The 27626-nt window shown below is 48.5% G+C and overlaps 1 protein-coding gene across 1 annotated transcript in view; it reads right to left on the reverse strand.

Annotated features, from left to right (window-relative positions):
- Positions 1–568: 568 nt before the first annotated feature.
- TCEA3 (transcription elongation factor A3) overlaps positions 569–27626 on the reverse strand; it is a 45820-nt gene continuing 18762 nt past the window's right edge. The window contains exons 6-11 of the mRNA XM_030805534.1: positions 18582–18745; positions 18335–18391; positions 14633–14787; positions 6684–6830; positions 3764–3835; positions 569–684 (exon numbers count right to left, since the gene is read on the reverse strand). Coding sequence (XP_030661394.1) covers positions 676–684; positions 3764–3835; positions 6684–6830; positions 14633–14787; positions 18335–18391; positions 18582–18745 — 604 coding nt within the window. The 3' untranslated portion in view covers positions 569–675. The remainder of the gene's footprint in view (positions 685–3763; positions 3836–6683; positions 6831–14632; positions 14788–18334; positions 18392–18581; positions 18746–27626) is intronic.

Raw genomic sequence — 27626 nt, forward strand, 5'->3', positions numbered from 1 at the left:
TTAGGCCACTGCAAAAGTAATTGCAAAAACTACAATTACTTTTGCAGCAACCTAATACGTAGTAGGGAAGTAATATCTGCTGAAGCCAAATGGTGTATCAACTGTTCTGCACGTGTGACTCTAAGGTGGGGGTGGGGTGAGGTTTGTGTTGATCTGGCATTTTCCAATTCGGAAAAGGCTGGGAGATCCAGATGGGAGACAAGGAACTCAAAGCAAAGGTCTGCCACTGTCCAAGATATGACACCTCAGGTCTAAGGCACTGCCATTTCTTTATTTTTTCTTTCTCTTTTTTTTTTTTTTTTTTATAGAGATGGGGTCTTGCTATGTTGCCTGGGCTGGACTCAAACTTCTGGGGTCAAGCGATTCTCCCACCTCAGCCTCCCAGAGTTTGCGGATTACAGCCATGAGCCACCGTGCCCAGCCCTCTGCAGTTTCTAAAAGAGGTTCATCAATACAGAATCTCAGCATCATTCTCCAATTAGGCTCCCCCATTAACCAATTGTTTCTAATGACCGATTATTAATTTGCAAGAGAATTCTTCCTCCAACTCATACCACCCCACTCAGAGTTCAGTATTTTCCTTCACTTTAATTTTTATTGCTTCTCCAGTTCATACAGTTCAGCGCTTCCTCTTTCTTCTTCCTCACCTTGTTCATGGTGGTCCTGGCTGTTCAATCAGCAGAACTACAAAACCAGAAAGGCAACAAAATTTGAAAGGTTTCTCGGCATCCTACAAGGAGGCTGTGGGGGAATATGAAAAAGAAGGTGGCGTCTGGAGCCACACAGACCAGAGTCCAAAGCCCAGCTCTGCCATTATTAGCTGTGTGATCTTGAACAAATCACTCACCTGTAAAATGAGCTCATAATGCTTGTGAATGTGAGAATGATATCAGGTAATAAATGAATGGCAATTCGGTGCCAGGAATGTGCTGAGCTCTCAATTTATGGTCAAGAACATCACTGGGATGACTACTAATCACTTGGTTAGACTTTCGGTCTCCCACATGGCAACAGAGACCATCTGAAAATGTGTTCAGAAGTCTGTTGTTGTTACCTCTAGTGGATCCTGTCCCTCCAACTAGTAAGAGTCAAGGAGGAGGAGCTGGATTTAGAGCATTCAGAATGTCCTTTCTCTAACAGTAACACAATCACAAGAGCTACATTTATTGAGCATTGACTCTGTGCTAGGCAGTATTAACACGTATTAACTCATTTCACCCTTACCATCACTCTGAGGTAGGCACTAGTATCACTGTCAATTTTTTTGTTTGTTTGTTTGTTTTTTGAGACGGAGTTTCACTTGTCACCCAGGCTGGAGTGCAATGGTGCGATCTTGGCTCACCCCAACCTCCGCCTCCTGAGTTCAAGCGATTCTCCTGCCTCAGTCTCCTGAGTAGCTGGGATTACAGGCATGTGTCACCATGCCTGGCTAATTTTGTATTTTTAGTAGAGACGGGGTTTCTCCATGTTGGTCAGGCTGGTCACAAATTCCCGACCTCAGGTGATCCACCGGCCTCCCAAAGTGCTGGGATTACAGGCATGAGCCACTGCGCCTGGCCTATCACTCCTATTTTTACAGGTAAGGAAGCAGATCAGAGAGGTTAAGTAACTTGCCCAAACTTCCATAATACTAGTAGATGACACACCCAAAATAGTAAGAATAGTGGTTTTATGTACCAGGCATGTCTGTGCTCAGGGCTTTTTTTGTACGGTTGTATAATTTGTTGACTTCACAAAAGAGCCTGGCCAAAGGGACAAGCTGAGGCTGAAACGTAGCCCCTGCTCTGTTTGCTCTGTACCCTGGCATGAGGCTGTGTCGCCTGGAGGAAGGGACACCTTTTCCTAATTTGACAAAGATGCCATATGAACTCTCAGAGGCTCTGTTAATGCTTTACGTGTGTTACCTTCTCTACTCCTCAAAACAGCTCTGTGGGCTAGATATGAATACCCTCATTTTATAGATGAGGAAATCCAGGCTCAGTGAGTTCGGGTCACTGAGTTAAGTCACTTGGTAAGGGATAAAGCTAGGATTTGAGCCTGATGCCAAAGCCCATGCTCTAAACCAGTAGACCACTATACTGGCCCCATCCCTAAGTGCTCAATAAGTGTAAAAAGGAAAAAATGCGCAGTGGCTCACGCCTGTAATCCCAGCACTTTGGGAGGCCGAGGTGGGCGGATCACGAGGTCAGGAGATCAAGACCATTCTGGCTAACACGGTGAAACCCCGTCTCTACTAAAAATACAAAACAATTAGCCGGGCGTGGTGGCGGACACCTGTAGTCCCAGCTACTCAGGAGGCTGAGGCAGGAGAATAGCGTGAACCCGGGGGCGGAGCTTGCAGTGAGCGGAGATCACGCCATTGCACTCCAGCCTGGGCAACAGAGCGAGACTCCACCTCAAAAAAAAAAAAAAAAGTAAAGGAATTGATCAGGAAGTCGGAGCATCGGCTTTCAGTGCTCCAAACTGTGGCTTTATGCTGATTAACTATTTCCATATTTCAATTTCCTTGTCTGAAAGTAAGAATAATATTATAAAGGAACAATTCTTGTAGTTGTTTGCAAAGTGTTTATGCATACATAATAACCCTCATATCAAAATGATCCTTGCCGGGTGTGGTGGCTCACGCTTGTAATCCCAGCACTTTGGGAGGCCGAGGCGGGCGGATCACGAGGTCAGGAGATCAAGACCACGGTGAAACCCTGTCTCTACTAAAAATACAAAAAAAAATTAGCCGGGCATGGTGGCGGGCGCCTGTAGTCCCAGCTACTCGGAGAGGCTGAGGCAGGAGAATGGCGTGAACCCGGGAGGCGGAGCTTGCAGTGAACCAAGATCGCGCCACTGCACTCCAGCCTGGGCGACAGAGCGAGACTCCGTCTCAAAAAAAAAAAAAAAAAAAAATATGATCCTCACATCCTCAACCCTGGGAGAAGGGCATTATTATTACTCTTTTGCTCAATGAGGTGAGTAACATGCTCAGGGTGAGTAGGGCAGAATGGGACCTGAAGCCAGGGATCCTGACTTGTCTTGTACTTCTTGCTAAGTACCTTAGAACTTTTGGAGCACCTGCAGCCTGCCTGGTGGCCCAGACAACACATGGTGCACGTGCAAGTCAGATAGCAGTTGGAAACTGACATTAGTCATGTGACCACACTCTGTTCCTTCAGGAGACTTGGCAGGAAGGAGCACTCTGGGAGGAGTCTTTGCTTGGCTCCCATGCATGAAAACAAAACTTCTGCCTTTGCAGGAGCTGGGGCAGTCTGAGTTACAGACTTGGGTAAGACTTCCAGAGCTCCCTTAGGAGGGAAGGATGACCTGGTGGCATTTAGGTTCAACTCCTTTCTGACAGGGCTCAGCCTTCCTGTTTTCCATCCTGGCTGTGGCCAGGTTCAAAGGAAATACCATCTGTGGAAGCACTTTCCAAAGAGGCGTGGTCCAAGTGCAGAATGTTTTTCCTCTCCTCTGTGGATCTCAGGAAGCTGATTCCATCTGTGCTCAAATGACAGACTTGCTCATCCTGTGACAAAATGTGGGCTGCTGCCCCCACCCCAGCTTGGTGCCCTTCTAAAATGAAAACATGCATGTGTGTTCTCTCCCCACCTCCCCAGCAGCAATCCGCCACTATCTCTGGCTCTGCAGGCCTACTCTGTGCAGGCTGGCAAGCGCTGCCATGCACAAGGCCCCTTCTGGGTTGTGGGTATGCTACGCCTTATGCGGGCGAGGTATGTGGATGACAGGGAAGGGGGAAATATATAAACATACAGACCTTCCAGCGATTGCCACATTCATTGCATAAGACAAAGGTAGTCATGGGCTCATCAGCACTGCGTGTCTGCACCTGAGAGAGAGAAGAGCCACTCATGAAGTCACTCCCCTGTTCTAGGACCTGCCATGGCTCCCACTGCCTTTAGGAGTAGGTCCAAATCCCAGAAGTTGGCACTGAGATTCCCACCCCCCGTTGGCAATTTCCTTGTCACTGACAACTCCATAATATTAGTATTATGCATTCCTCTGCTCTGGCAGGCAGCCCATCAGCTCACTCCCTGTATCTTACTGGCTTAACCTGGCCTTTTGCACTTTCACCCCCTTTTTTTTTTGACACTGGAGTCTTGCTCTGTTGCCCAGACTGGAGTGTAGTGGTGCCATCTCGGCTCACTGCAACCTCCACCTCCTGGGTTCAAGTGAGTCTCCTGCCTCAGCCTCCTGAATAGCTGGGATTATAGGCGCTCGCCACCACGCTCAGCTAATTTGGACTTTCACTCTTGTTGGTCACTCTTGTTGATCTTTTGTAACAGATCTCTCTTCTCTTGCCTCAAGACTTATCTCCTACAGGAAGTATTCCCTGACTTAGCCCTGAACACACCCTACTGGACAAGCTCACTGGAGTGAGCTGCAAGCAGGCTTAGTGGTCTGGTTCATCTTCCTTATTTTACTGGTGGAAGACCTGAGGCCCAGAGAGGAAAAGTCCTAAATATCATTGGGACTATTTAATGTTACGTTTTCTCATCCTCTTAGCCTCATCATTCAGGTGCAGGAACCGGGTATCCCACAGTAAAGCCCTGGCATTTCCAGATTTAACACCTCCTGTTCTGGTTTTCTAAGGCTGTCCTCGCCTGGCCACGACATGTAGCAAGTCATTACTTTGCTGATAATCAGCTACGAATGATGTCAGCTGGGAATCTGTGGTGTGGGACGAGTTATGCCCGCCACCCTCCTTGAGTGAGCCCCAGCAGCCTAGCAGTCTGCCAGGCGGACACAGCTTAGCGCAGCCTGGTCACTGGAAAGCAGTGACAAGCAGAGAGAAAACTTTGCTAGTGGGCAGTTTACTTCTAGAAAGAAGTGAGGCACAGGAAGCGCATCACTCCACACGGAAAGGTGCTTGAGAGAGAGCAGAGGCTTGCACAAACACCTCCGAATTCCAGAACTGGAATACTCCAAGGGACTCCTCCGGAATGGCAAGGCTGACCGCATTTCTGCCCTGGCCACAGAATGCCGCAGGCAAGGTGCTCTTGATAAATGGTGTGTGCCGAGCAGTCGGAGAACTCTGAATAGAGTTCTAGAATGACTAGACACCAGTTAGAATCCAAGGATATTTGTGCTCTAAGGGCATACCACGTGCAACCCAGAAAGAGGAGGCCATTCTCTGGTTTTAAGAGAAGGGGCCTCCACAGCCTTCCCAAGTTCCCCATGCCAGGGCAACGGTCTTCAACTTTAGGACTCAGAGCTAAAGCCCTTAGGCTTTATTGACCAAGTTAGCTGGACTGCAGGCAGAAAGGTCTGGATCTGGTTTATTACTATCTCTGACATTGGCCTCCTTTCTTGGGCAAGGCTAAAAAGCCCATCTGTGGCCTGTGTGGGCCTCAGTTTCCCTGGGTGTTTAATGAGGGAGCTGGGTTTCACATTGCCAAGTTCCCTTCCAACTGTCTACAACTCTTCAGCCGCCATGAGTCTGATTCTTCTTATTGTCACGTCAGGGCAGACCAGAACACACTGACCAAGCCTCGTAGACACATAGCGGGATGATTCTAAACTCAGGAGAACGTTGTCTAGAAGCCACAGGTGCACAACGTTAGTGTGCCAAGGCTTGCCCTTCTCTCTGCAGCCTGGAGAGTTTTTAAGGTTTTCTTTGTTTTGTTGAGGCAGGGTCTCATTCTGTCACCCAGGCTGGAGTGCAGTGGTGCAATCATGGCTCACTGCAGCCTCAATTCACTGTAGCCTCAACCTCCTGGGCTCCAGTGATTCTCCTGCCTCATCGCCACCCATTTCCCCCGCATCCAGTAGCTGGGACTACAGGCACCCACCACCAAGCCTGGCTAATTTCTGTATTTTTAGTAGAGATGACGTTTCACCACGTTGCCCAGGCTGCTCTCAAACTCCTAGGCTCAAGCCATCTGCCTGCCTCAGCCTCCCAAAGTGCTGGGATTACAGGTGTGAGCCACTGAGCTGGCCCAGCCTAGAGAGGTTTTTTTGTTGTTGTTTGTTTGGTTTGAGACAGTCTCCCTCTGTCGCCCAGGCTGGAGTACAATGGTGCAATCTCAGCTCACTACAGCCTCCACCTCCCAGGTTCCAGTGATTCTCCTGCCTCAGCCTCCAGGGTAGCTGGGATTACAGGCACGTGCCACCACGGCTGGCTAATTTTTTTTTTTTTTTTCAGATGGAGTCTCACTCTGTTGCCCAAGCTGGAGTGCAGTGGTGCGATCTCGGTTCACTGTAAGCTCCACCTCCCGGGTTCACGCCATTCTCCTGCCTCAGCCTCCGGAGTAGCTGGGACTACAGGTGCCTGCCACCACGCCTGGCTAATTTTTTTGTATTTTTAGCAGAGACGGGGTTTCACCATGTTAGCCAGGATGGTCTCAATCTCCTGACCTCGTGATCCACCCATCTTGGCCTCCCAAAGTGCTGGGATTACAGGTGTGAGCCACCGCGCCCGGCATTTTTGTATTTTTAGTAGAGATGGGGTTTCACCATGTTGGCCAGGCTGGTCTCGAACTCCTGACCTCAGGTGATCCACTTGCCTTGGCCTCCCAAAGTGCTGGAATTACAGACGTGAGCCACCGCACCCGGCAAAGCCTAGAGAGTTTTAACCCTTTCTCCCCTCTGGCTCTTCCCTAAGCTTCTCTCTGATTTTCCACCTCTATGCCCCTGCGGCCTCCTGCACCTCTGGCCCATCCCCTCACTGTCCATACCTGGTTATAGGTGCAGTTCTTCTTCTTGCATTTGCTGCACTGGAAGAGGTCAGTGGTCGTGCCGCCAGTCTTGGCCATCTGGTGCTCACGGATGGCCTCCTGGGTCATGGCATTCCTCAACTCCCTCAGTTCATCACTGGCCATTTCCTAGAGAAAAAAAGAGTCTGCCCTTCAGGGCTGAGGAGTTGCAGGGGACCTGCCCCACACCTGGTTTCTAGAAAGCCTGAACAGAAGAGGAGGTAACATGCTTTATTGACTGCAAGGAGCTGGAGGGAGGCCTGGATTCCAGGTCTTGCCCCAGCTGGGAGAAAGCTGTCCCCACAGAGTCCCCATGCCACCCACGGCTGGAAGGTCATAAGGCACGTTCAGGTGAGCAGCAGGCAAACAGCCTCTGCCCAAGGACGAGCACTCTTGTGTACATTTCTTCAGATCTGGGGCTCATCCTGCCTGCCAGGACCTTGGCCTTGGCCTGAACCTTCCTGCTTGAGCTGACTTGATCACTACCACCTGGTCTGTAATGTTCCCCTTAGCCTTCCTCTCTAGACTTGACCCAGTGCTCTTTTATGCTGTGATCACTGCCCTGCTGGTCTGCTTAGTGGGAACCTTGGCGCAACTACCCATGACTTGCTGATGCTACCCCCACCCTGAAGCTCCTGGGCTCCCACAACTAACTGTTCATCTGATGAGCACGCACCCCAGACCATCTTTTTCTGAGAGTTTCCACAGAAGAGTCTCCGGTCTCCCACCAGCTCACAGTGGACACTCTGGGTCTGCATCACCCATACCTTTGCTTTCTCTGTCCGTCTCCCTGGCCACTTGTCTCCCCTTAAGCCTCTGCCAGAGGACAGCAGAGAGGGAGCTCCAGTTAAGGGTTGGTGGAAGGGGAAGGAGGGTGGCTGACGCGAATGTCAAAATGAGGATTTTAAACTTTTTTTTTTTTTTTTTTTTTTGAGATGGAGTCTCGCTCTGTCACCAGGCTGGAGTGCAGTGGTGTGATCTCGGCTCACTGCAACCTCCACCTCCCGGGTTCAAGCGATTCTCCTGCCTCAGCCTCCCAAGTAGCTAGGACTACAGGGTCATGCCACCACGCCCAGCTAATTTTTGTATTTTTAGTAGGGACGGGGTTTCACCATGTTGGCCAGGATGGTCTTCATCTCCTGACCTTGTGATCTGCCCACCTCGTCCTTCCAAAATGCTGGGATTACAGGTGTGAACCACCATGCCTGGCCTAAACATTTTAATTGTTGCTGTCTGTTCTGATTCCTTAAACCATGGAGAAGAAAGCTGGCATAAAGGTCAAAGCATTTTAGTGTGCTCACCTTTCATTATAACCACTTAGGCCTCTTGATAAGATGCAGATTCCTATGAATCTGAATTGCTAAGGGCAGGCCCAGGAATATGCATTTTTAAAAGTTATTTATTTATTTGTTTATTTTTGGGACAGGGTCTTGCTGTCACCTAGGCTGGAGTGCAGAGGTGCGATCATGACTCACGGCAGCCTCAACCTCCCCAGGCTCAAGCGATTCTCCCACCTCACCCTCCCAAGTAGCTGGGACTACAGGCTTGCACCACCAAACCTGGTTAATTTTTTTTTTTTGGTATATTTTTGTAGAGTTGGGGTTTTACCATGTTGCCCAGGCTGGTTTCCTGAGCTCAAGCGGTCTGCCTACTTTGGACTCCCGAAGTGCCGGGATTACAGGCGTGAGCCACTGCGCCCGGCCAGAATATCCATTTTCACTAGTGTCCTCAAGTTATTCTGGTACATATTAATGTTTAAGTCCTAGTGTGTTAAATTCAAAGACTAGGCCCTAACCAATGGCAGGAGAATATAGAAAAACAAGTCAACGAAAGTCATTTACCCATATGAGTAAGAAGTAGCTGACTTTAATATGGGGGGATTTTCCAGAGCATAAAGCATTTGCCCATTCAAAATTTATTGGATGTGGCCGGGCGCAGTGGCTTATGCCTGTAATCTCAGCACTTTGGGAGGCTGAGACAGGTGGATCACCTGAGGTCAGGAGTTCGAGACCAGCCAGGCCAACATGGTGAAACCCCATCTGTATGGGCGTGGTGGCGGGCACCTGTAATCCCAGCTACTTGGAAGGCTGAAGCAGGACAACTGCTTGAACCTGGGAGGTGTAGGTTGCAGTGAGCTGAGACTGCACCATTGTACTCCCGCCTGGGCAACAAGAGCGAGACTCCTTCAAAAAAAAAAAAAAAAAAAAAAAAAAAAAAGCCAGGTATGGTGGTGCATGCCTGTAATCTCAGCTATTTAGGAGGCTGAGGCAGGAGAATTGCTTAAACCTGGGAGGTGGAGGGTGCAGTGAGCCGAGATCGCGTCACTGCACTCCAGCCTGGGCGACAGAGCGAGACTCCGTCTCAAAAAACAAAAACAAAATCTATTGGATGCCAATTTACTGAATGTCTTTAACTGTATCAGTTTGCAGGTAAACCAGCTTTGGTTGTGGGGATGCCTTGATTTGCAGCGTTTGTCAGCTTCCATGGGACAAAATGCTATGGTCAATGGGACAAAATTCCATGGCCAATTTCAAGCTGCTAATGTGATATAACTGAACACAGAGTTGAGAAGAGCTACACATCAGCAGCTCCCCTGAGCTGGTAGGAGCTAGCTCAAGCGTGCTACTGCCTCTGAGTCCAACTGATTCAGAAAGGAAGATCTGGTTCCTCCTCCCAGTTAGTGCTAATCTGATAGGGTAACCAAGTATTTACACGGGATTGCAAGAGAGGGAAGGAAGTACTAAAGCGAAGGTATATAAGGTGCAGGGGAAAGCAACAGGGTAAGGTGGTTAACTGTTTGGGGTCTGGTGGGTCATGAAGAAGCTAGTACTTTAACCAGTCTTGAAAGATGAGTTCTTAGGGTGGGTGGTGGCCCATTCCAGACAAATAAAACGGCAGGGCCGGGCGCAGTGGCTCACACATGTAATCCCAGCACTTTGGGAAGCCGAGGCGGGCGGATCACCTGAGGTCAGGAGTTTGAGACCAACCTGGCCAACATGGCAAAACTTCATCTCTACTAAAAATAGAAAAATTAGCCAGGCATGGTTACATGGTTACAGGTGCATGCCTGTAATCCCAACTACTTGGGAGGCTGAGGCAGGAGAATCTCTTGAACCCGGGAGGTGGAGGTTGCAGTGAGTTGAGATTGTGCCATTGCACTCCAGCCTGGGTGACAGCCAGACTCCATCTCAAAAGAAAAAACAAAAACCAAAAAACAGCAGGCACAAAAGATCAGAGGACAAGAATAGCATGTTTGGGGAAAAGTATTTGGGGTAGGTTCAAGTCAAGTGTGGGAGATGTGGCTGGAGGTCAGATTGTGGAAGGAAGGTCTTGTGTGCCAGCTAGGAAACAGAGAACAGAAAAATCTATCCAGCCACGTGCCAATTCATTGACTTCTCTGCCCTGCCTCATTAGAATGAGGCAGCATTAGAGACACGGAGAATAAGTACAACATTGTAGAAAATAAGGTAGAAAATGAAGGAAATGAGAGCCAGAGACCACAATTCGATCCCTATTTGTTGAGCCCTGTGATGTTCCAGACACTGTTGTCAGTGCTGGGTGGACCGTGAATGCCGGTTCTCAGGGGACTGACAGGATGGTATGTCCACTCAGCAGCACTCATGGGTATCTCAGAGCCTACTCCATTCTTTGCTATGTCTGGGTAGGGAAGAAAAGAGAAGAAGGAAGAAGGAGGGAGTCAGGTAAACAAGGAAAGAGGTGTAAAAAGGGAGCCAGGGAAGGGAATGCTGAGAGAGACACCGTCCACATGGGTCCTGATGGGCGCTTCCCTGCACAGCAGGCAGCCCAAGCCCAAGCTATGATTTTTCTTTTTTCTTTCTTTTTTTTTTTTTTGAGACGGAGTCCCACTCTGTCGCCCAGGCTGGGAGTGCAGTGGCAGGATCTCAGCTCACTGCAACCTCTGCCTCCCGGGTTCAAGCGATTCTCCTGCCTCAGCCTCCCAAGTAGCTGGGACTACAGGTGTGTGCCACCACGCCCGGCTAATTTTTGTATTTTTAGTAGAGACAGGGTTTTGCCATCTTGAATTCCTGAGCTCAGGAGTTCTGCCCACCTCGGCCTCCCAAAGTGCTGGGATTACAGGCATGAGCCACCTCACCCGGCCTGTTGAAATCCTAACCCCAAGGCAATGGTTATTAGGGGGTCTTTGGGAGGTGATTAGCTCTCAAGGGCAGAGCCCTGGTGCAGGGGATTAGTGCCCCTCTAATAGGGGCCTGAGAAAGACCCCTCCACCATGTAACCTTCTCACTGAGGTTACAGTGAGAAGATGGCTGTCTATGAGGAAGCAGGCCCTCACTAGACACTGAATCTGCTGGTGCCCTGATATTGGACTGTCCAATCTCTAGAAATGTGAGAACTAGGCCAGGTGTGGTGGCTCACGCCTGTAATCCCAGCACTTTGGGAGGCTGAGGCGGGTGGATTACCTGAGGTCAGGAGTTTGAGACCAGCCTGGCCAACATGGTGAAATCCCATCTCTACTAAAAATACAAAAATTAGCCGGGCGTGGTGGCACACCTCTGTAATTCCAGCTCCTCGGGAGGCTGAGGCAGGAGAATCACTTGAACCTGGGAGGTGGAGGCTGCAGTGAGCCCAGATTGTGCCACTACACTCCAGCCTGGGCAAAAGAGTGGACTCCATCTCAAAAAAACAAGCAAACAAAAAAAAGAAATGTGAGGAATAAATGCCTGTTGTTTATAAACCACCCAGGCGATGTTCGTTGTAGCAGTCTGAACTGACGAAAGACACACTGTAAAGCCAAGTTGCAATTTATAACTCCAGGCATATGTTGCTATTTACCCAAAAAGATCAGATATTTTAAATTAGGCAGAAAGATAACCCTGGTCTACCTGTGCCAAGTTCCCCATTTCATCCTAAAGCCAAGGCTCTTTGCTGTTTGTTTTGAGCGTTTGAGGAAAGCAGTGAACCCTCTCCTCAGAAGAATGTACATACACACACTACATAACACAGACACACACTTCCACATGCCACACATACACAAACCACACACGCCACACATATGCTAATCACACACCACACACATACTTCACATGACACATCATACACACACACTCCACACATCATACACACACACTCCACACATCATACACACACACTCCTCACATCATACACAGTACACACACTCCACACATCATACACAAAACACACTCCACACATCATACACACCACACACACTCCACACATACACACTCCACACATCATGCACACACACTCCACACATCATACATACCACGCACACTCCACACATCATACACACACTCCATACATCATACACACATACACACACTCCACACATCACACACTCCATACATCATACACACACACATCACACACTCCACACATCATACATACACACACACACTCCACACATCATACACATATACACACACTCCACACATCATACACACACGCCATATATCATACACACACACTCCACAAATCATACACACACACTCCACACATCATAAACACACTCCACACATCACACACACATTCCACACATCACACACAACACACACACACTTCACACATCATACACACCACAAACACTCCACATATCAGACACACAAACTCCACACATCATACACACTCCACACATCATACACACCACACACACCCCACACATCATACACACTCCACACATCATACACACACACTCCACACATCATATACAATACACACATACTCCACACATCATACACAGTGCACACACACTCCACACATCATACACACATACACACACTCCACACATCATACACACACTCCATACATTATACACACCACACACACTCCACACATCACACACACCACACACACTCCACACATCATACACAATACACACACTCCACACATCATACACACACTCCATACATTATACACACCACTCCACACATCACACACACACACACACACACTCCACACATCATACACACCACACACACTCCACACATCATACACACACACTCCACACATCATACACAATACACACATACTCCACACATCATACACAGTGCACACACACTCCACACATCATACACACTGCACACACTCCACACATCATACACACACACTCCCACATCATACACACATACACACACTCCACACATCATACACAACTCCATACATTATACACACCACACACACTCCACGCATCACACACACACACACACACACTCCACACATCATACACACCACACACACTCCACACATCATACACACACACTCCACACATCATACACAATACACACACACTCCACACATCATACACATGCACACACACTCCACACATCATACACATCACACACACTCCACACATCATACACACTGCACACACACTCCACACATCATGCACACACACTCCACACATCATACACACACACGCACTCCCCACATCATACACACATACACACACTCCACACATCATACACATACTCCATACATCATACACACACACTCCACACATCATACACATTCCACACATCATACACAATACACACACACTCCACATCATACACACACACTCTACACATCATACACACACTCCACACATCATACACACCACACACACTCCACACATCACACAACTTCACACATCATACACACACATTCCACACATCAAACACACCACACACACTCCACACATCATACACACACACTCCACACATCATACACACACACTCCACACATCACACACACATGCTCCACACATCACACACACACGCTCCACACATCATACACACACACTCCACACATCATACATACCACACACATATACTAAACACCAAACACACCTCACACATCATACACACCACACACACACCCACTCCACACATACACAGCCCCCACACTCCACACATCATATACACCAGTGGTCCCCAACCTTTTTGGCACCAGGGACTGGTTTCCTGGCAGAGTTTTTCCACAGACGGGGTGGGGGATGGTTTCAGGACTATTCAAGTACATTACATTTATTGTGCACTTTATTTCTATTATTATTACATTGTGATATATATAATGAAATAATTATTCAACTCCCCATAATGTAGAATTAGTGGGAGCCCTGAGATTCCTTGTTTTCCTGCAACTAGATGGTTCCCACTTGGGGTGCTGGGAGACAGTGACAGATCATCAGGCATTAGATTCTCCTGAGGAGCAGGGAACCTGGATTCCTCACACGCACAGTTCACAATAGGGTTTGTGCTCCTATGAAAATCTAATGCCACCACTGATCTGACAGGAGGCGGCGCTCAGGCGGTAATGCGAGTGATGGGGAGAGGCTGTAAATACAGATGCAGCTTCGCTCACTTGCCCACTGCTCACCTCCTGTTGTGTGTCTTGGTTCCCAACAGGTATCAGCTGGTGGCCCGAGGGTTAGGGATCCCTAATATATACCATACACACATGCTCCGTACATACACACACATACATACCACACACACACCCCACATATATCCACTACACACCTCACACATCATACGTACCACACAGACACGCACTCCACACGTACAGCCCCCACACATACCACACAATCTAGCTCTGGGGCCAGACAGCTTGCCTCCTGGCTTCAACTCTTTCTAGCTGTGTGCATGGGCAAATCCGTTTACTCCTCTGAGCCTCAGGATCCTCATCTGTAGAATGGGGATAATACACTTTTCTATCTCAGTTGGTGTGAACATAAACTTGGCCAATTCGCTGAACACACTTAGCACAGCACTTAGAACGTATTAGCTGTGTTCAGGCTCCTGCTAGTCCAGAGCCCGGTGGGGAGGCTGAGATGGGGCTGGTTGGAAAAGCTCCCTGGTTCATCGCTGCTGAGTCATGAGCCACTGACCCGCTGCACTAGGCAGGGCTGGGGGGACCTGGCTTCCTGCCCCACCATGCAGATGCCCTGTTCTCACCTCTGCCGTCATCTTGGCTATGAGCCCTGCGGAGATGGCCCCACTGAGCACGTTCCGCCGCAGGCCGGGGTTCCTGGGGTCCTTGAGGTTGCTAATGCGGCTGCGCACGCGGTTCCGGTACTTCATGTCGGTGCTCTTGAGCTCTTGGTAGATATGTGACACAGTCAAGGGCCGGCCAGCCGTTCATGGAGGGGCACAGAAGGGTGCAGGCCTGGCCCTGACGCCTGAGGAGCTCCAGAACCCTTTTTTCCTCTCCCTGGACTTCTACAGGGGTTGGGCCCTTCTTTTGTGACCTCTGACTCCCCAAGTGGGGATCTCTCTTGGGCATTTGTGGTCAGCCAAGTAGCAGAGAAAAAAAGTAGCTTCTAGGGTAAGATCAGATCATAGCAAGCACTATAGTGTCAGGGACACCAGGACCCTGGGTTTGTCTGAGCCTCTTGTGTGACCTCAGGTGAGTCACACAACCTCTGCACGCCCGAGTTTCCTTATTTATAAAATACAAGGATTCTGTGAGCTAAGCCACATGATGCACTAGTGTGGCATCTGGGACATATCAAATGCTCAACATGTATGGGCTGCTAAGATGATGACAAGGATGCGGATAACTTCTAGTTTGGAAGGGCCCCTGGAGGTTGAGTCCAGCTGTCAGAGGAAAAGATTAAGAGCCAAATGTTTAAGGCTCTAAGAAGTATTGCAAAAAAGAAACCACTGAGCTTTGTTTAATCTGGTGTTCCCAATAAATTTGATTATAGAGCCCCCTTCCCCTCCGTCCTTTCCCCTACAAGACCTGTTACCATCCCACGGAACCCACGCTGGGAACTGCTGGTCAGAGTTACTTCTCCCATTAATAGATGAGGCAGCTGGGGCTTAGAAAGGGTGCAGGACCTTGCTCAAGGCCACCGGGCAAATTCCCGGCAGAGACAGGGCTGGAAGCCAGACCCCTCCTGACGGTAACACTCTCTCCACTCACCCGGCAGGAAGTCATCCCTGGCCACCAACCACAGAGTTTCTGTCCAAACACTGCATCCTAGGCAGGCCTCCGAGCCTCCCACTCCCTCCACCCTCTGGAGGAGCTCAGGGAACACAGCCTCATTTTCTTGGTCTCCTGAGCCAAAGAAGATCAGGAAGACAAAGCTGTTGCTGGGAAAAGCCATATACAAGAAAGAGACTGCGGGGAATGTGGAAAAATGAAAACAGATGACTTGCTAGAAGTGGTGGGAGGGGAGGTGGTATTCTTTCTTTTTTCTGTTATTGTTTTAATGTTGTTTGTACAATAAAAGTGTGAAAAGCAAAGAATATGCCACAATGCATGTGAAAGCCAAAAAATGTGTTTTAAAGTGTACCACTCGGGATTCCTGGGGTGTATTGATATGTGGAGCCAGCAGGGCTGGCGATACTTTCACCAGCCTCTTTCTGACTCCGTCTCCACGTCCCAAGGCCACAGGAGGGGACGAGGTGGAGAGCAGCCCAGGGGCACCGGCCCCTCAGAGGAACTTTTGGCTGCATTGTTAGCACAGGGCCACTCCAAAGAGGACAGATCTATTTTAGGACATGGAGCAGTCCAGCCCCCAAATGTACCCTCCCCCTGACCTCCAGCTAGCTAAGAACAAAGGGCTAAAGGGTTTGATGCAGCTTTGATTTCCTCTCCTTTAGAAGAGGGACATTCAGGCTGGGGGTGGTGGCTCACGCCTGTAATCCCAGCATTTTACGAGGCTGAGGAGGGCGGATCACCCGAGGTCAGGAATTCGAGACCAGCCTGGCCAACATGGTGAAACCCCATCTCTACCAAAAATACAACAAAATTAGCCAGGTGTGGTGGTGGGCACCTGTAATCCCAGCTGCTTGGGAGGCTGAGGCAGCAGAATCACTTGAACCCAGAAGGCAGAGGTTGCAGTGAGCTGAGATCATGCCACTGCACTCCAGCCTGGGCAACAGAGCAAGCTTCCATCTCAAAAAAAAAAAAAAAAAAAAAAAAAGAGGAACTTTCAGTGGATGGAGGAAAGGCTCGGAGTGGAACTTTGTACTGGACCATCTGCTGCTGTTTCAAACTGGGCTTAAAGGTGGAAAGGACCTGCTTGGGGGGATGACTGTTCAGGAGAAAATGAAGATGAAACTCATGATAGTTCTGATACCTTGTGTTCTGCCTTCCTGAATTAACGGGAAATGGTGAAAATGTACTTTTTGAGGTGCTGAATGTCTCTAGACTTGTTGAGGTATTGCTGATTAATCATTAAATGAGAGTAGAAAGGAACCACCAGAAAATGAGTTGGAGGGAATTAGGGTAGGCCACAGGAAGGAGATGGAAACGCAAATTTGTCGTCTGCAGATCGGCCCCTGGCCCTCCCCAACGGACCCTGCTGAACTCCCCAGGTAGAACCCAGGAGCCCTCAAAAGGGTCGCTCACATCTCGGTGTGACACTTAGACTTCCTGTCCCCTGACTGTCTCCCCGCTCCAACACCATGTAAACCTTTGTCTCTAGTAAAAGAAGCTCCACATTTTCATTCAGTGGGGGCCAAGTGAGGAGAGATTTTTTTTTCTCCCAAGCCAAACGTCTTTTGGTGCAACAGATCTATTAATATATCCCAGTGGTGGTCACCTCTCTTGTCTACACAAGGCCCCTTTCAGGTGAGAAGTTGGGGAGCGGGGGGCACATGGAAAGGATTCAGTACATGGAATCCAAAGACAAAGTCTCCAGTCCTGCTTTGACATCGAGTAGTTCTGAGCCTCAGACTTCTTGTCCGTAAAATGGAAACAGTCCCTGCCTCACAGAGAATGCTGTGAGAGCTAACAGAGGTAGGAAGTGTCAACTGGCCGTTGCAGTGCTTGATATATACTTGGGAGTAAAAAAACGGAGGGTGGGGCGCTGGGTGTGGTGGCTCACGCCTGTAATCCCAGCACTTTGGGATGCAAAGGGCGGGGGGGGGGGGGGTGCATCACCTGAGGTCAGGAGTTCGAGACCAGCTTGACCAACATCGTGAAACCCCATCTCTACTAAAAGTACAAAATTAGCCAGGTGTGATGGTGCATGCCTGTAATTCCAGCTACTTGAGAGGCTGAGGCAGGAGAATCACTTGAACCCAGAAGTTGTAGGTTGCAGTGAGGCAAGATTGCGCCATTGCACTCCAGCCTGGGCAACAAGAGTGAAACTCTGTCTCAAAAAAAAAAAAAAAAAAAAAAAAAAAAGGGGAGCTGTTAACATCAGAGGACAGGAGAAGGGAAAAGGCTGAGCATGGGAAATGCTGACCTCTCAGTCTAGTCTGTTCCTGGAAGTAACGACTTGGCCAACTGAGGCACGCTATTACACAGCCTAGCTGGCACAGCTGCTGAGCCTCCAAGTTCCAGGGTCACACTTTCTGGGTTCAGATCCCACCTCTGCTACTACTGTTAGCTGTATGGACTTTGGGAAATGATTTGACCTCTCTGAGTCTCAGTGACTTCACCCATGAAACTGGATAAATCAGGGAACTTACTGTGGGGTTGTTATCAACACTGAATGAGGTACTGCTCATTTTCAAGTTTTGCTGGCAGGTGTAAAATAATAATGAATGTTAGATAGAATTAAGAACTCTGGTTCAGGGGCAGAGCAGGGGCTGTTCCCAGAGCCCTTCCTCTCCTTCCTCACTCTCCCAGCTCACTTGCACCTTGGAGGGGTGCTGCTAGATGGTGCAGACACCCACAGCCCCAGCACGGTTCAAGGATATGATCTTCGATTTCTGATGCCATTTTGTCACAGTTGACTCCATAGTCCTTGTAATCATCTAAAAGAGATTTGAGAAATACAGGTATCAGCCAGACGCAATGTAGGCAGTGAAGCCTGCTTGTACCAGGGACTAGAGTGTTCCTGTACCATCCCTTGGGGTGCTGAGAGAGACTGAATTTCATCTGCCCTTGGTGAGATTGGGAAAAGGAACTCCTTCCCTCCCTCATCCCTAGCCCAGGCTCTCTCACCGTCCGCCTTCAGGGCTGCTGACAGCATCTCCACACACTTGTCCCGGACAGAGTCCCCTGTGAGATAGCAGGGGGCCAGGAGACAGATGGAAGAGGCAAACGTGGGGGTCAAGGGGCTGCTAGGTGTTTTGGGGCTCTCCGCTTTTGATTTTCTGCTGTTTGATCTGAGGATGACAATCAGTAACAGACATTTGACCTTAAGAGAGTAAAGCATTTATTGAGCAGCATTCTAGATGTCTCGATGGATGATCTCCTATAATCCTCATAACAACCCCATGAGGTAGGTACTATTTTAGGCACTTGACATGGATCATCTCATTTAATCCTCGTGACAAACCCATGAGGTTTATACTATTCTTATCCCCATTTGAGAGACGCATTTTAAAGTGCATGGTAGAGAAAGATGTATCTAAAGGTGCACTTGGCTCAGGTAAAACATCGACGAACCAGTAGAAACAGAATTCAAACCCAGGCAGTCAGCTCTTAACCAGCCACTGTGCTTTACTCATTATAGAACAGTGTAACACCACCAATAATTATATGCAATTGATTATGCACTGTGCTAGCTGCTCTCTATCTATGCTCTCCTAAATGTATGAACTGTTTATTCACTCATTCACTAAATATTTATTAGACACCTATTCTCCAGGCACCTGGCAAGAACAAGGGATAATGCAGATAAGTCAGCAAAGCTCCTTCCCACAAGGGGCTTACAGTCTAGTGAATAGTGACTATCTACCACCATTTAAAAGGGCTGTCTTTACTAGATGCCAGAACTGTGCCAGGCACTTTACAAGAATTTTCCAATTTAATCTTCATAGCAGTCCCAGGAGGTAGATACTCTCATCATCTCCATTTAAAGACGAGGAAATAAACCCAGAGAGGTACACCACTGAGATTTGCCTAAGGCTATACACCATCACGATTTGAATCCACATCTGTCTAATTCCAACACCTATGCTCTTTTTATTAATTTATTTTATTTTTGAGACAGGGTCTCTGTCTCTGTCACCCAGGCTGGAGTGCAGTGGTGCAATCATGGTTTACTACAGCCTTGACCTCTTGGGTTCAGGCAATCCTCCCACCTTAGCCTCCAAGGAGCTGGGACCACAGGAGCACACCATCATGCCGGGCTAATTTTTACATTTTTTTTGTGGAGATGTGATCTCACCATGTTGCCCAGGCTGGTCTAAAATTCCTAGACTCAAGCAATCCACCTGCCTTGCCCTCCCAAAGTGCTGGGATTACAGGTGTGAGCCACCACACCCAGCCAACACCTATGCTATAATCGATGATGTACTATCTAAGAATTATCTCATTCAGGTTTTGTTTTAATATATATATATCCATATATGCACAGACATTTAGAAGGCTAACTATGTGGCTCAAGCTGTCATAACAAAATATGGGACTGGGAGGCTTTGCTAGCAGAAATTTATTTCTCATGGTTCTGGAGGCTGGGAAGCCCAAGATCAAGTTGCTGGCCAATTTGCTTTCTGGTGAGGGCTCTCTCTTTGCTTGTGAATGGCAGTCTTCTCGTTGTATTCACATAGTGTCTCTTCTCATAGGGACACTAATCCTATTGGATCAGGGCTCCACCCTTATGACCTCATTTAACCTTAATGAAGGCCCTATCCTCAAATACAGTCACGATGGAGTTTGGGATTTCAATATATGAATTTTAAGGGGTCACAAACATTCAGCCCATAATACCATGTTAATAGCAATTATCTCTCTGAGATGGAATGATACGAGATTTTCATTTTCTTCGTTTGCTTATGCCTATTTGCTAAATCTTCTATAAAGAATATATCTACTTTTGTGATGTGAGAAATCTTTTTTTTTTTTTTTTTTTTGAGAGGGAGTCTCACTCTGTCATCCAGGCTGGAGTGCAGTGGCACAATCTTGGCTCACTGTAACCTCCACCTCCTGGATTCAAGTGATTCTCCTGCCTCAGCCTCCCTAGTAGCTGGGATTACAGGTGTGCACCACCACGCCTGGCTAATTTTTGTATTTTTAGTAGAGATGGGGTTTTGCCATGTTGGCCAGGCTGGTCTTGAACCCCTGACCTCAGGTGATCCACCCGCCTTGGCCTCCCAAAGTGTTGGGATTACAGGCATGAGCTACTGTGCCCGGCCAAAAAATGCATTCTTGGCAGAAATGCATGGAAGTGTGGAAGACCAAGATTTGCATGGGCAATGTCAAAGGGCTCAATGCAGCTGTAGTGTGAGGGTGAGGGAGCTTGTAAGAAGGAGAGGGAGTTGGAGAGAAAGGATCTAACCAGACTCTGGGGTTTGTTAAGGATAGTAAAACAAAAGCCACCATTTACCACAGGTCTGCTGTTTATTCTTCTTGATAACCCTAAAAGTTACAAATTACTGGGCCCATTTTACAGATGATGGAACGGAGCCTTGAAGAAGTTAAGTGTGTCAATCATAGCTCACTGCAATCTCGAACTCCTGGGCTCAAATAATCCTCCCGCCTCAGCCTCCCAAGTAGCTAGGACTGACTACAGGCAGATACCGCCACACCATACTATTTTTTTTTTTTTTTTTGTAGAAATGGGGGTCTCAATATGTTGCTCAGGCTGGACTCAAACTCCTGGCCTCAAGTGATCCACTCGCTTTGGCCTCCCAATGTGCTAGGATTACAGGCATGAGCCACTGCGCCTGGCATGACTTTGTGATAGTTGCACAACTCCCTCCCTCCCAAGATGTTTTTGCACTATTCTTAGGGTAGGAGCCAGGAAATCAGGAAGTCTCTGTCTTCATTCCTCTGCTCTTCTCACCTCTTTTTTCAATAACCCATCAGAATCTGCCAGCCAGCCCCTATATCTCTGCTCTGAAAACAGTGGACTCATCAGAGTTGAAAAAATTAAGGCCCCCTCCTGGAGTGAAATTAAGACCCACTCGAGGGTCTTACCAAACTGAGCCCTTGTGGAAGCACCCAGAGAGCTGCTGCATTTCCTCACTTCAGGAGGCATTATTTACATTGTTAGCTTGGTACCTCCTGTAATTATACAGTGCACAGCCTGGGCAGCTGCACCAGGCAGACTTGGGGCCTGGATCCACAGCTACTTCTCATGTTCACTCTCAGGCTGTGGACATGCTACTTCCTTTCAGGAAGAAGAGGATTCTGGACTTCTGACAAAGTCTCTCAGGCCCAGGGAGTTGTGTCTGAGAGTGAGACTGACTGAGTAGCCCAGGCTTCTCAGGATCAACAACCTGGAGTTACCAGGGAATCCCATCCAACATCCTGCTGGGCACAGCTCAGTGTGGACTCTGCTGGTGACCTCCCTGTCCCTCACCTCTTGCTGTTTGGCCTGACCTTGGATCTCCTCTTTCACTCCAGACCCCTGGACCTTTGGGATTTTTGCGTTCTCTAGAGACTTGAGGTTCCTCAAAAGTGCCTCCGTGCATACCGGTGAGGTGGGCCGGGGATGGTAAACTCTGTTCTTATAAGGTTTACATTTTGAATTTCTAAAAATTTTGTCCAAAGGGATTCATTTCCTAGCTTTTATTTATTTATTTTTAATGCAGTTTGAAACTTACTGTCCTAGATTAATCTAGCCTTGATTCCACCCGACCCTGCCTGACAACTGGGTTGCCTGGCAGCATGGTGGAGGGACAGGGAAGCTGAGATCCAAGCAGATTTCTCCTGGAGTCAGATTTCAGCAGGAGGTTTGGGTGAGGAAAGGCTGGACAGGGCATGAACTAGCAGGGCTGTCAGCAACCAAAACGGATGTTCCTGCCCCCAAGCCTGGTCCTGGTCACTGGGTTCCCGCCTGAATGGTCACAATAGCCCTAAAACTGGTTTCCCTGTATCCTCTTCCCCCACTACAATCCATTTGCCAAAGGGCCGCCAGAGGGACTTTTCAAAAATTCACAGCTGATCAAGTCACTCCTCTGCTTCTAACCCTCCAACACAGGGGTTCCCACCCCCTGGGGCCACGAACTGGTACCAGTCTGTGGCCTGTTAGGAACCAGGCCACACATCAGGAGGTGGGCCCCGTTGTGAACTGCGCATGTGAGGGATCTAGGTTGCACGCTCCTTACGAGAATCTAATGCCTGATGATCAGAAGTGGAAGAGTTTCTTTTTTTTTTTTTTTTCTTGAGACAGAGTCTCACTCTGTCGCCCAGGCTAGAGTGCAGTGGTGCAATCTCGGCTCACTGCAAGCTCCGCCTCCTGGGTTCACGCCATTCTCCTGCCTCAGCCTCTCCAAGTAGCTGGGACTACAGGCGCCCGCCACCACGCCCGGCTAATTTTTTGTATTTTTAGTAGAGACGGGGTTTCACCATGATCTCGATCTCCTGACCTCGTGATCCGCCCGCCTCGGCCTCCCAAAGTGCTGGGATTACAAGCGTGAGCCACCGCGCCCGGCCTGAAGTGGAACAGTTTCATCTTGAAACCATCCCCCACAAGCCCTGGTCCATGGAAAAACTGTCTTCTATGAAACCAGTCCCTGGTGCCAAAAAGGTTGGGGACTGGTGGTGTAACAGCTTCCAATTATTTTTAGCATAAAGTAAAACTCCTGGCCGGGTGCAGTGGCTCATGCCTAAAGTTTCAGCACTTTGGCAGGTCGAGGTGGGAGGATCACTTGTGGTCAGGAGTTCGAGACCAGCCTGGCCAACATGGCAAAACACTGTCTGTACTAAACATATAAAAATTAGCTGGGTATGGTGGCGCACGCCTGTAATCCCAGCTACTCAAAAGGCTGAGGCACAAGAATCGCTTGAACCCGGGAAGTGAAGGCTGTAGCGAGCCGAGATCACGCCATTGCACATCAGCCTGAGCGACCGAGCGAGACTGTGTCTTCAAAAAAAACAAACAAAAACAAAACCAAAAGCTCACCACAGCCTCCCAGCCCCTGCACATCCTGCCCCTACCCGCTTTCTGATGTAATCTTATGCCATGCTCTCTGCATGGTTTATGGAAGGCCTCCACAGTACTGCTTCTTTCTGTTCCTTAAACATACCCATCCCTCCCACTGCCGGGCCTTTGCACAAGCTGGTCTTCCTTCCTGGAATGCTCTTCCTCCTCCAGGTCTCAGCTCACATGAGGGAGGCCTTCCCTCACCACCTCAGCCGAGGCTGACGGTCCCCGCCCTGTAATTCTCTAGCACATCACCTGATTTCTCTCTTTTACAGCACTTATCCAAGTGTATGATTAACTTGTTTATGTGTTTATAAACATCGTCTGCCTCCATCTCCAGATTACAGGCTCCAGAGTATTGGGACCCTGTCATGGGTTCACCACTGCATTCCAGCTCCTGTAACAGTGCTCTAGATGGACACTTGATACATCATTGCTAAATGGATGGATGAATGAATAAATGAATGAATACATGATGAATTGAGGAATTGACCACAGAGAGATGAAAGGCACACCCACAGGGTCCCCCAGGGCTGAAATGTGGAAAGAGGAAGGTCCTCTTTGGAAGGACAGTGGCCCCACTCTCTGGGCCTAAGAGAGGGATCTCTCTCTCTGGGAGTACAAGAGGGATCTCTCTCAAAGCCAGCCTCTGTCAACTTCCAGGACCCAGGCAACGCCATCTCCTGCAGCTGGGATGGTGCCTCGCCAACCTGTGTGCGCCATTGCACATTCTCAACAGCTATGACTCACCACAGGAAAACCATCAGGGGAGCCTGCAACATGCTGCTTTGAAGAAGCCCCAGTGAATAACAGTAATAATGGTGGTCATTTTTGAAATGACTGCACTGAGTTGGTTCACTTATTAAGAACCTAGGCTCTGGAGTCAAACTCCCAGGTTCACAGCCTGATACCAACACTTTGTAGCTATGTGACCTTGGGTGAGTTCCTTAACCCCTAGGTGCCTCAATTTTTTTTCACACGTAAAATGGGAATAACAATAATACCCATCTTATGGGGCAGATGAAAGCAACTAAGTGACAAAGTATTAGGCAGTTTACATAGATAACCAGGTTTCATGTGAGTATTATTACAAAGTATTATGTATTTATTGAGCATTTACATGGTTTGGGAACAGTGCTGGGTATTTCATTACCTCATTTAATCCTCACAATGACCTTGAGAGGGGTTCATAATTGTCTCCATTTTACAGATCAATAGATTGAAGCTCAGAGAGCTGAACTGAATTATCCATCCAAGTTACTGTCCCAAGTTATCCATCCAACTAGCAAAGAGTATAGTCAGACCACGAACCTGTCTGTCGCCCTTCCAAATTCTTTTCAACACATCAACTGTGTCTTTAAAAGAGAGGTTTCCAGAGTCCTCCTACCTGAGCAAGACTAGGCTGTTTGGAGCATTTCTTCCCACCTTCCTGGCAGGGCACACCCAGCCCTGGTCCCGCCTCCCCAGTTAGGAGCTGGCTGGCCAGCTGGAATTCGTGTCTGGGCAGCATTTCAGGCAGCCACACTCATTTTGCTTTCAATGCACACGCCTGGGAACTGAGCCAAACTGCAGAGAGGGCATCATCGGCCGGGGTTGGAGGTTGGATTTATCAACAGCTTCCTTCTGCTCCCCGGATGTGCCCGCACCGCACCAGTCCTTAGAAAATCCCCCTGCCCCAGGTCTGAGTAGAGGCGTCTGGAGGCCGGGCTCGCTGCTTCTGTGCGCCACCTCGAGGGCATTTCAGTTACTGCATCAGCGAGCATGCTCTGCAAATGGCAAATCATTCTGACAGCCAGGTAAAAGGACAACTGAGAACAGTCAACTTTCTCCCTTGTCACCATGGTATCCTTCGTGGTCTGCTTCCTGGTACTCCAGCTACAGTTCCCAGAGCATCGTGCTCACTCCCACTTCCACACTTTGCGTGTGCCATTTCTTTCTGCTTGAAATGACTCTCCTGACTTGCCTCCCAAACTCCTCCTATTAGACTTTCCATTCTCAGCTCAAATACTTTCTCTTCCACGAAGCCTCCTTTGACTTTTATAGTCATATTGAGACACGCTTCCTATGTTCCCACGGTGTTTTATACCTACCCTTTTCTAAAAACATACATTTTGGTGTCTGCCTCTGTACTCATGGTTAGCCCTAAGAAAGGAGAGGTGATGAGTTTCAACCTTTGCCTGGCCTTAGAGGTCAAAAACGGGTGGGCTACAAATATGTTTTGTCTCCCTATTGTGTCTTAGAAAAATGTGAATATGTTGCTGATATTGAAAATTGGGAGTTTTGGCCGGGTGCTGTGGCTCACAGCTGTAATCCCAGCACTTTGGGTGGTTGAGGCAGGAGGATTGCTTGAGCCCAGGAGTTCGAGACCAGCCTGGGCAACAAAGTGAGACTCTGTCTCTACAAAAAAAACCTTTTTTTTAAGTTAGCCGGGTGTGGTGGCGTGCACCTGTGGTCCTAGCTACATAGGAGGCTGGAGCAGGAGGATTGCTTGAGCCCAGGAGGTTGAGGCTGCAGTGAGCCCTGTTTATACCACTGCACTCCAGCCTGGGTGAGATCCTGTCTCAAAAAAGGTGGTGTGGGGGAGTTCCATATGAAAATCTAGGTGTCTGGCTTTTCTTTAAAAAATTAGAAGACATGGCACCCTGGACCTGCATTTCCCCAAAGCAACAATCAGCTGGGGTGGGGTAGTGGCTGCCCCCTTCAGACAGGCACATACTTTCTAGTTTGTCATGATCTCCACTAGTCACCCAGTGTACGCACGTGCCCTTGATCCCCGGAGAATGTTGAATTTGCAAGGAAGTGCTCAATAGATGTGCTTGCCAAATCAATGAATGGATGAATGAACGGAAGAGAAAAATGAAATAGAGAAGTAAATCATGCAGGAAAGAGTCTGGGTAGGAGATAAATTAATGAGATTTGCTGCCTGGCACGGTGGCTCACGCCTGTAATCCCAGCACTTTGTGGGGCTGAAGAGGGTGGATCACAAGGTCAAGAGATCGAGACCATCCTGGCCAACATGGTGAAACCCCGTCTCTACTAAAAATACAAAAAATTAGCTGGGCATGGTGGCATGCGCCTGTAGTCCCAGCTACTTTGGAGACTGAGGCAGGAGAATCACTTGAACCTGGGAGGTGGAAGTTGCATTGAGCTGAGATAGTGCCACTGCACTCCAGCCTGGCAACAGAGCAAGACTCCATCTCAAAAAAAAAAAATAATAATAATAATGAGACTTGCTTGTGTCCCTTTTGGTTTCCTACCCTCAATACTGAACCAGCAGGAAATGGCACAGCTTCTGGAAGGACAAACAGATTCTGTTTGACTGACCTTCAGAGAAAGAATGCATTAGGGGAGGGAGCCAGGAGGTTTCAAGACCATGAAGGCAAAGTCAGGAGAGGAGTCCGGAGGCTCAAATCCTTACATGAATGTTGAGTGTTTTGCTTACAGCATCAAACCCAGAATGTCATTAGTGACCAGTGTTTCATCTGGGATAGGATGACCCTTCATTATCCAGGAAAGTCCTTCACTCTCCGGGACACTTGGCGTCTCTGATTCCCACCACAAAATGTCAGGAGTATCCCCCTCCTTCTCACCTTACCCCTACTTTGGCCCAAGTCACAGTGACAACCAAAAATGCCTCCACACATTTCTAAATGACCGCTGCTGAGATCCACTGGTCTAGAACTAGGATGACACTGGAGCCACCATTTCTAGGCCTGACCCACATCAGACATTGCTAATTGACTGCAGAACTTTTTCTACAGCCTCAGACTCCCTCTCCAATCAGCACTCCAGATAGCTTCCACACATCAGCTGGAGCCGGCTGCCATGTTGGAGGTGTGCAATACAGCCTAGGCCCGTTGAATCTTCATAAAACCTTAAACAACCTAATTTTTGTGTCTCTACTTTTCTTTCCAATGGCAATCTTACTGATACATTAGGCTTAAAATAATTCTGCAGCTCCCACACCTACTCTCCCAGAGGCCAACACCCTTATCATCCCAAGGTGCCCCAAAACCCAATGGGGCCCATGGACCCTAATCGTTCTCCTTGATCTTCTGCTTGGCCACTTCCTGGCCTGGCCTGCTCTCCTTGGCCCTGTTTCTCCTGCTCTGACCTCTGACCCCTCTCTTGGACCACACTTCACACCCACTCCTTTATTCCAATCTTTCCTT

Source organism: Nomascus leucogenys, chromosome 24 (assembly GCF_006542625.1).
Source record: "Nomascus leucogenys isolate Asia chromosome 24, Asia_NLE_v1, whole genome shotgun sequence".
Lineage (NCBI taxonomy): Eukaryota > Metazoa > Chordata > Mammalia > Primates > Hylobatidae > Nomascus > Nomascus leucogenys.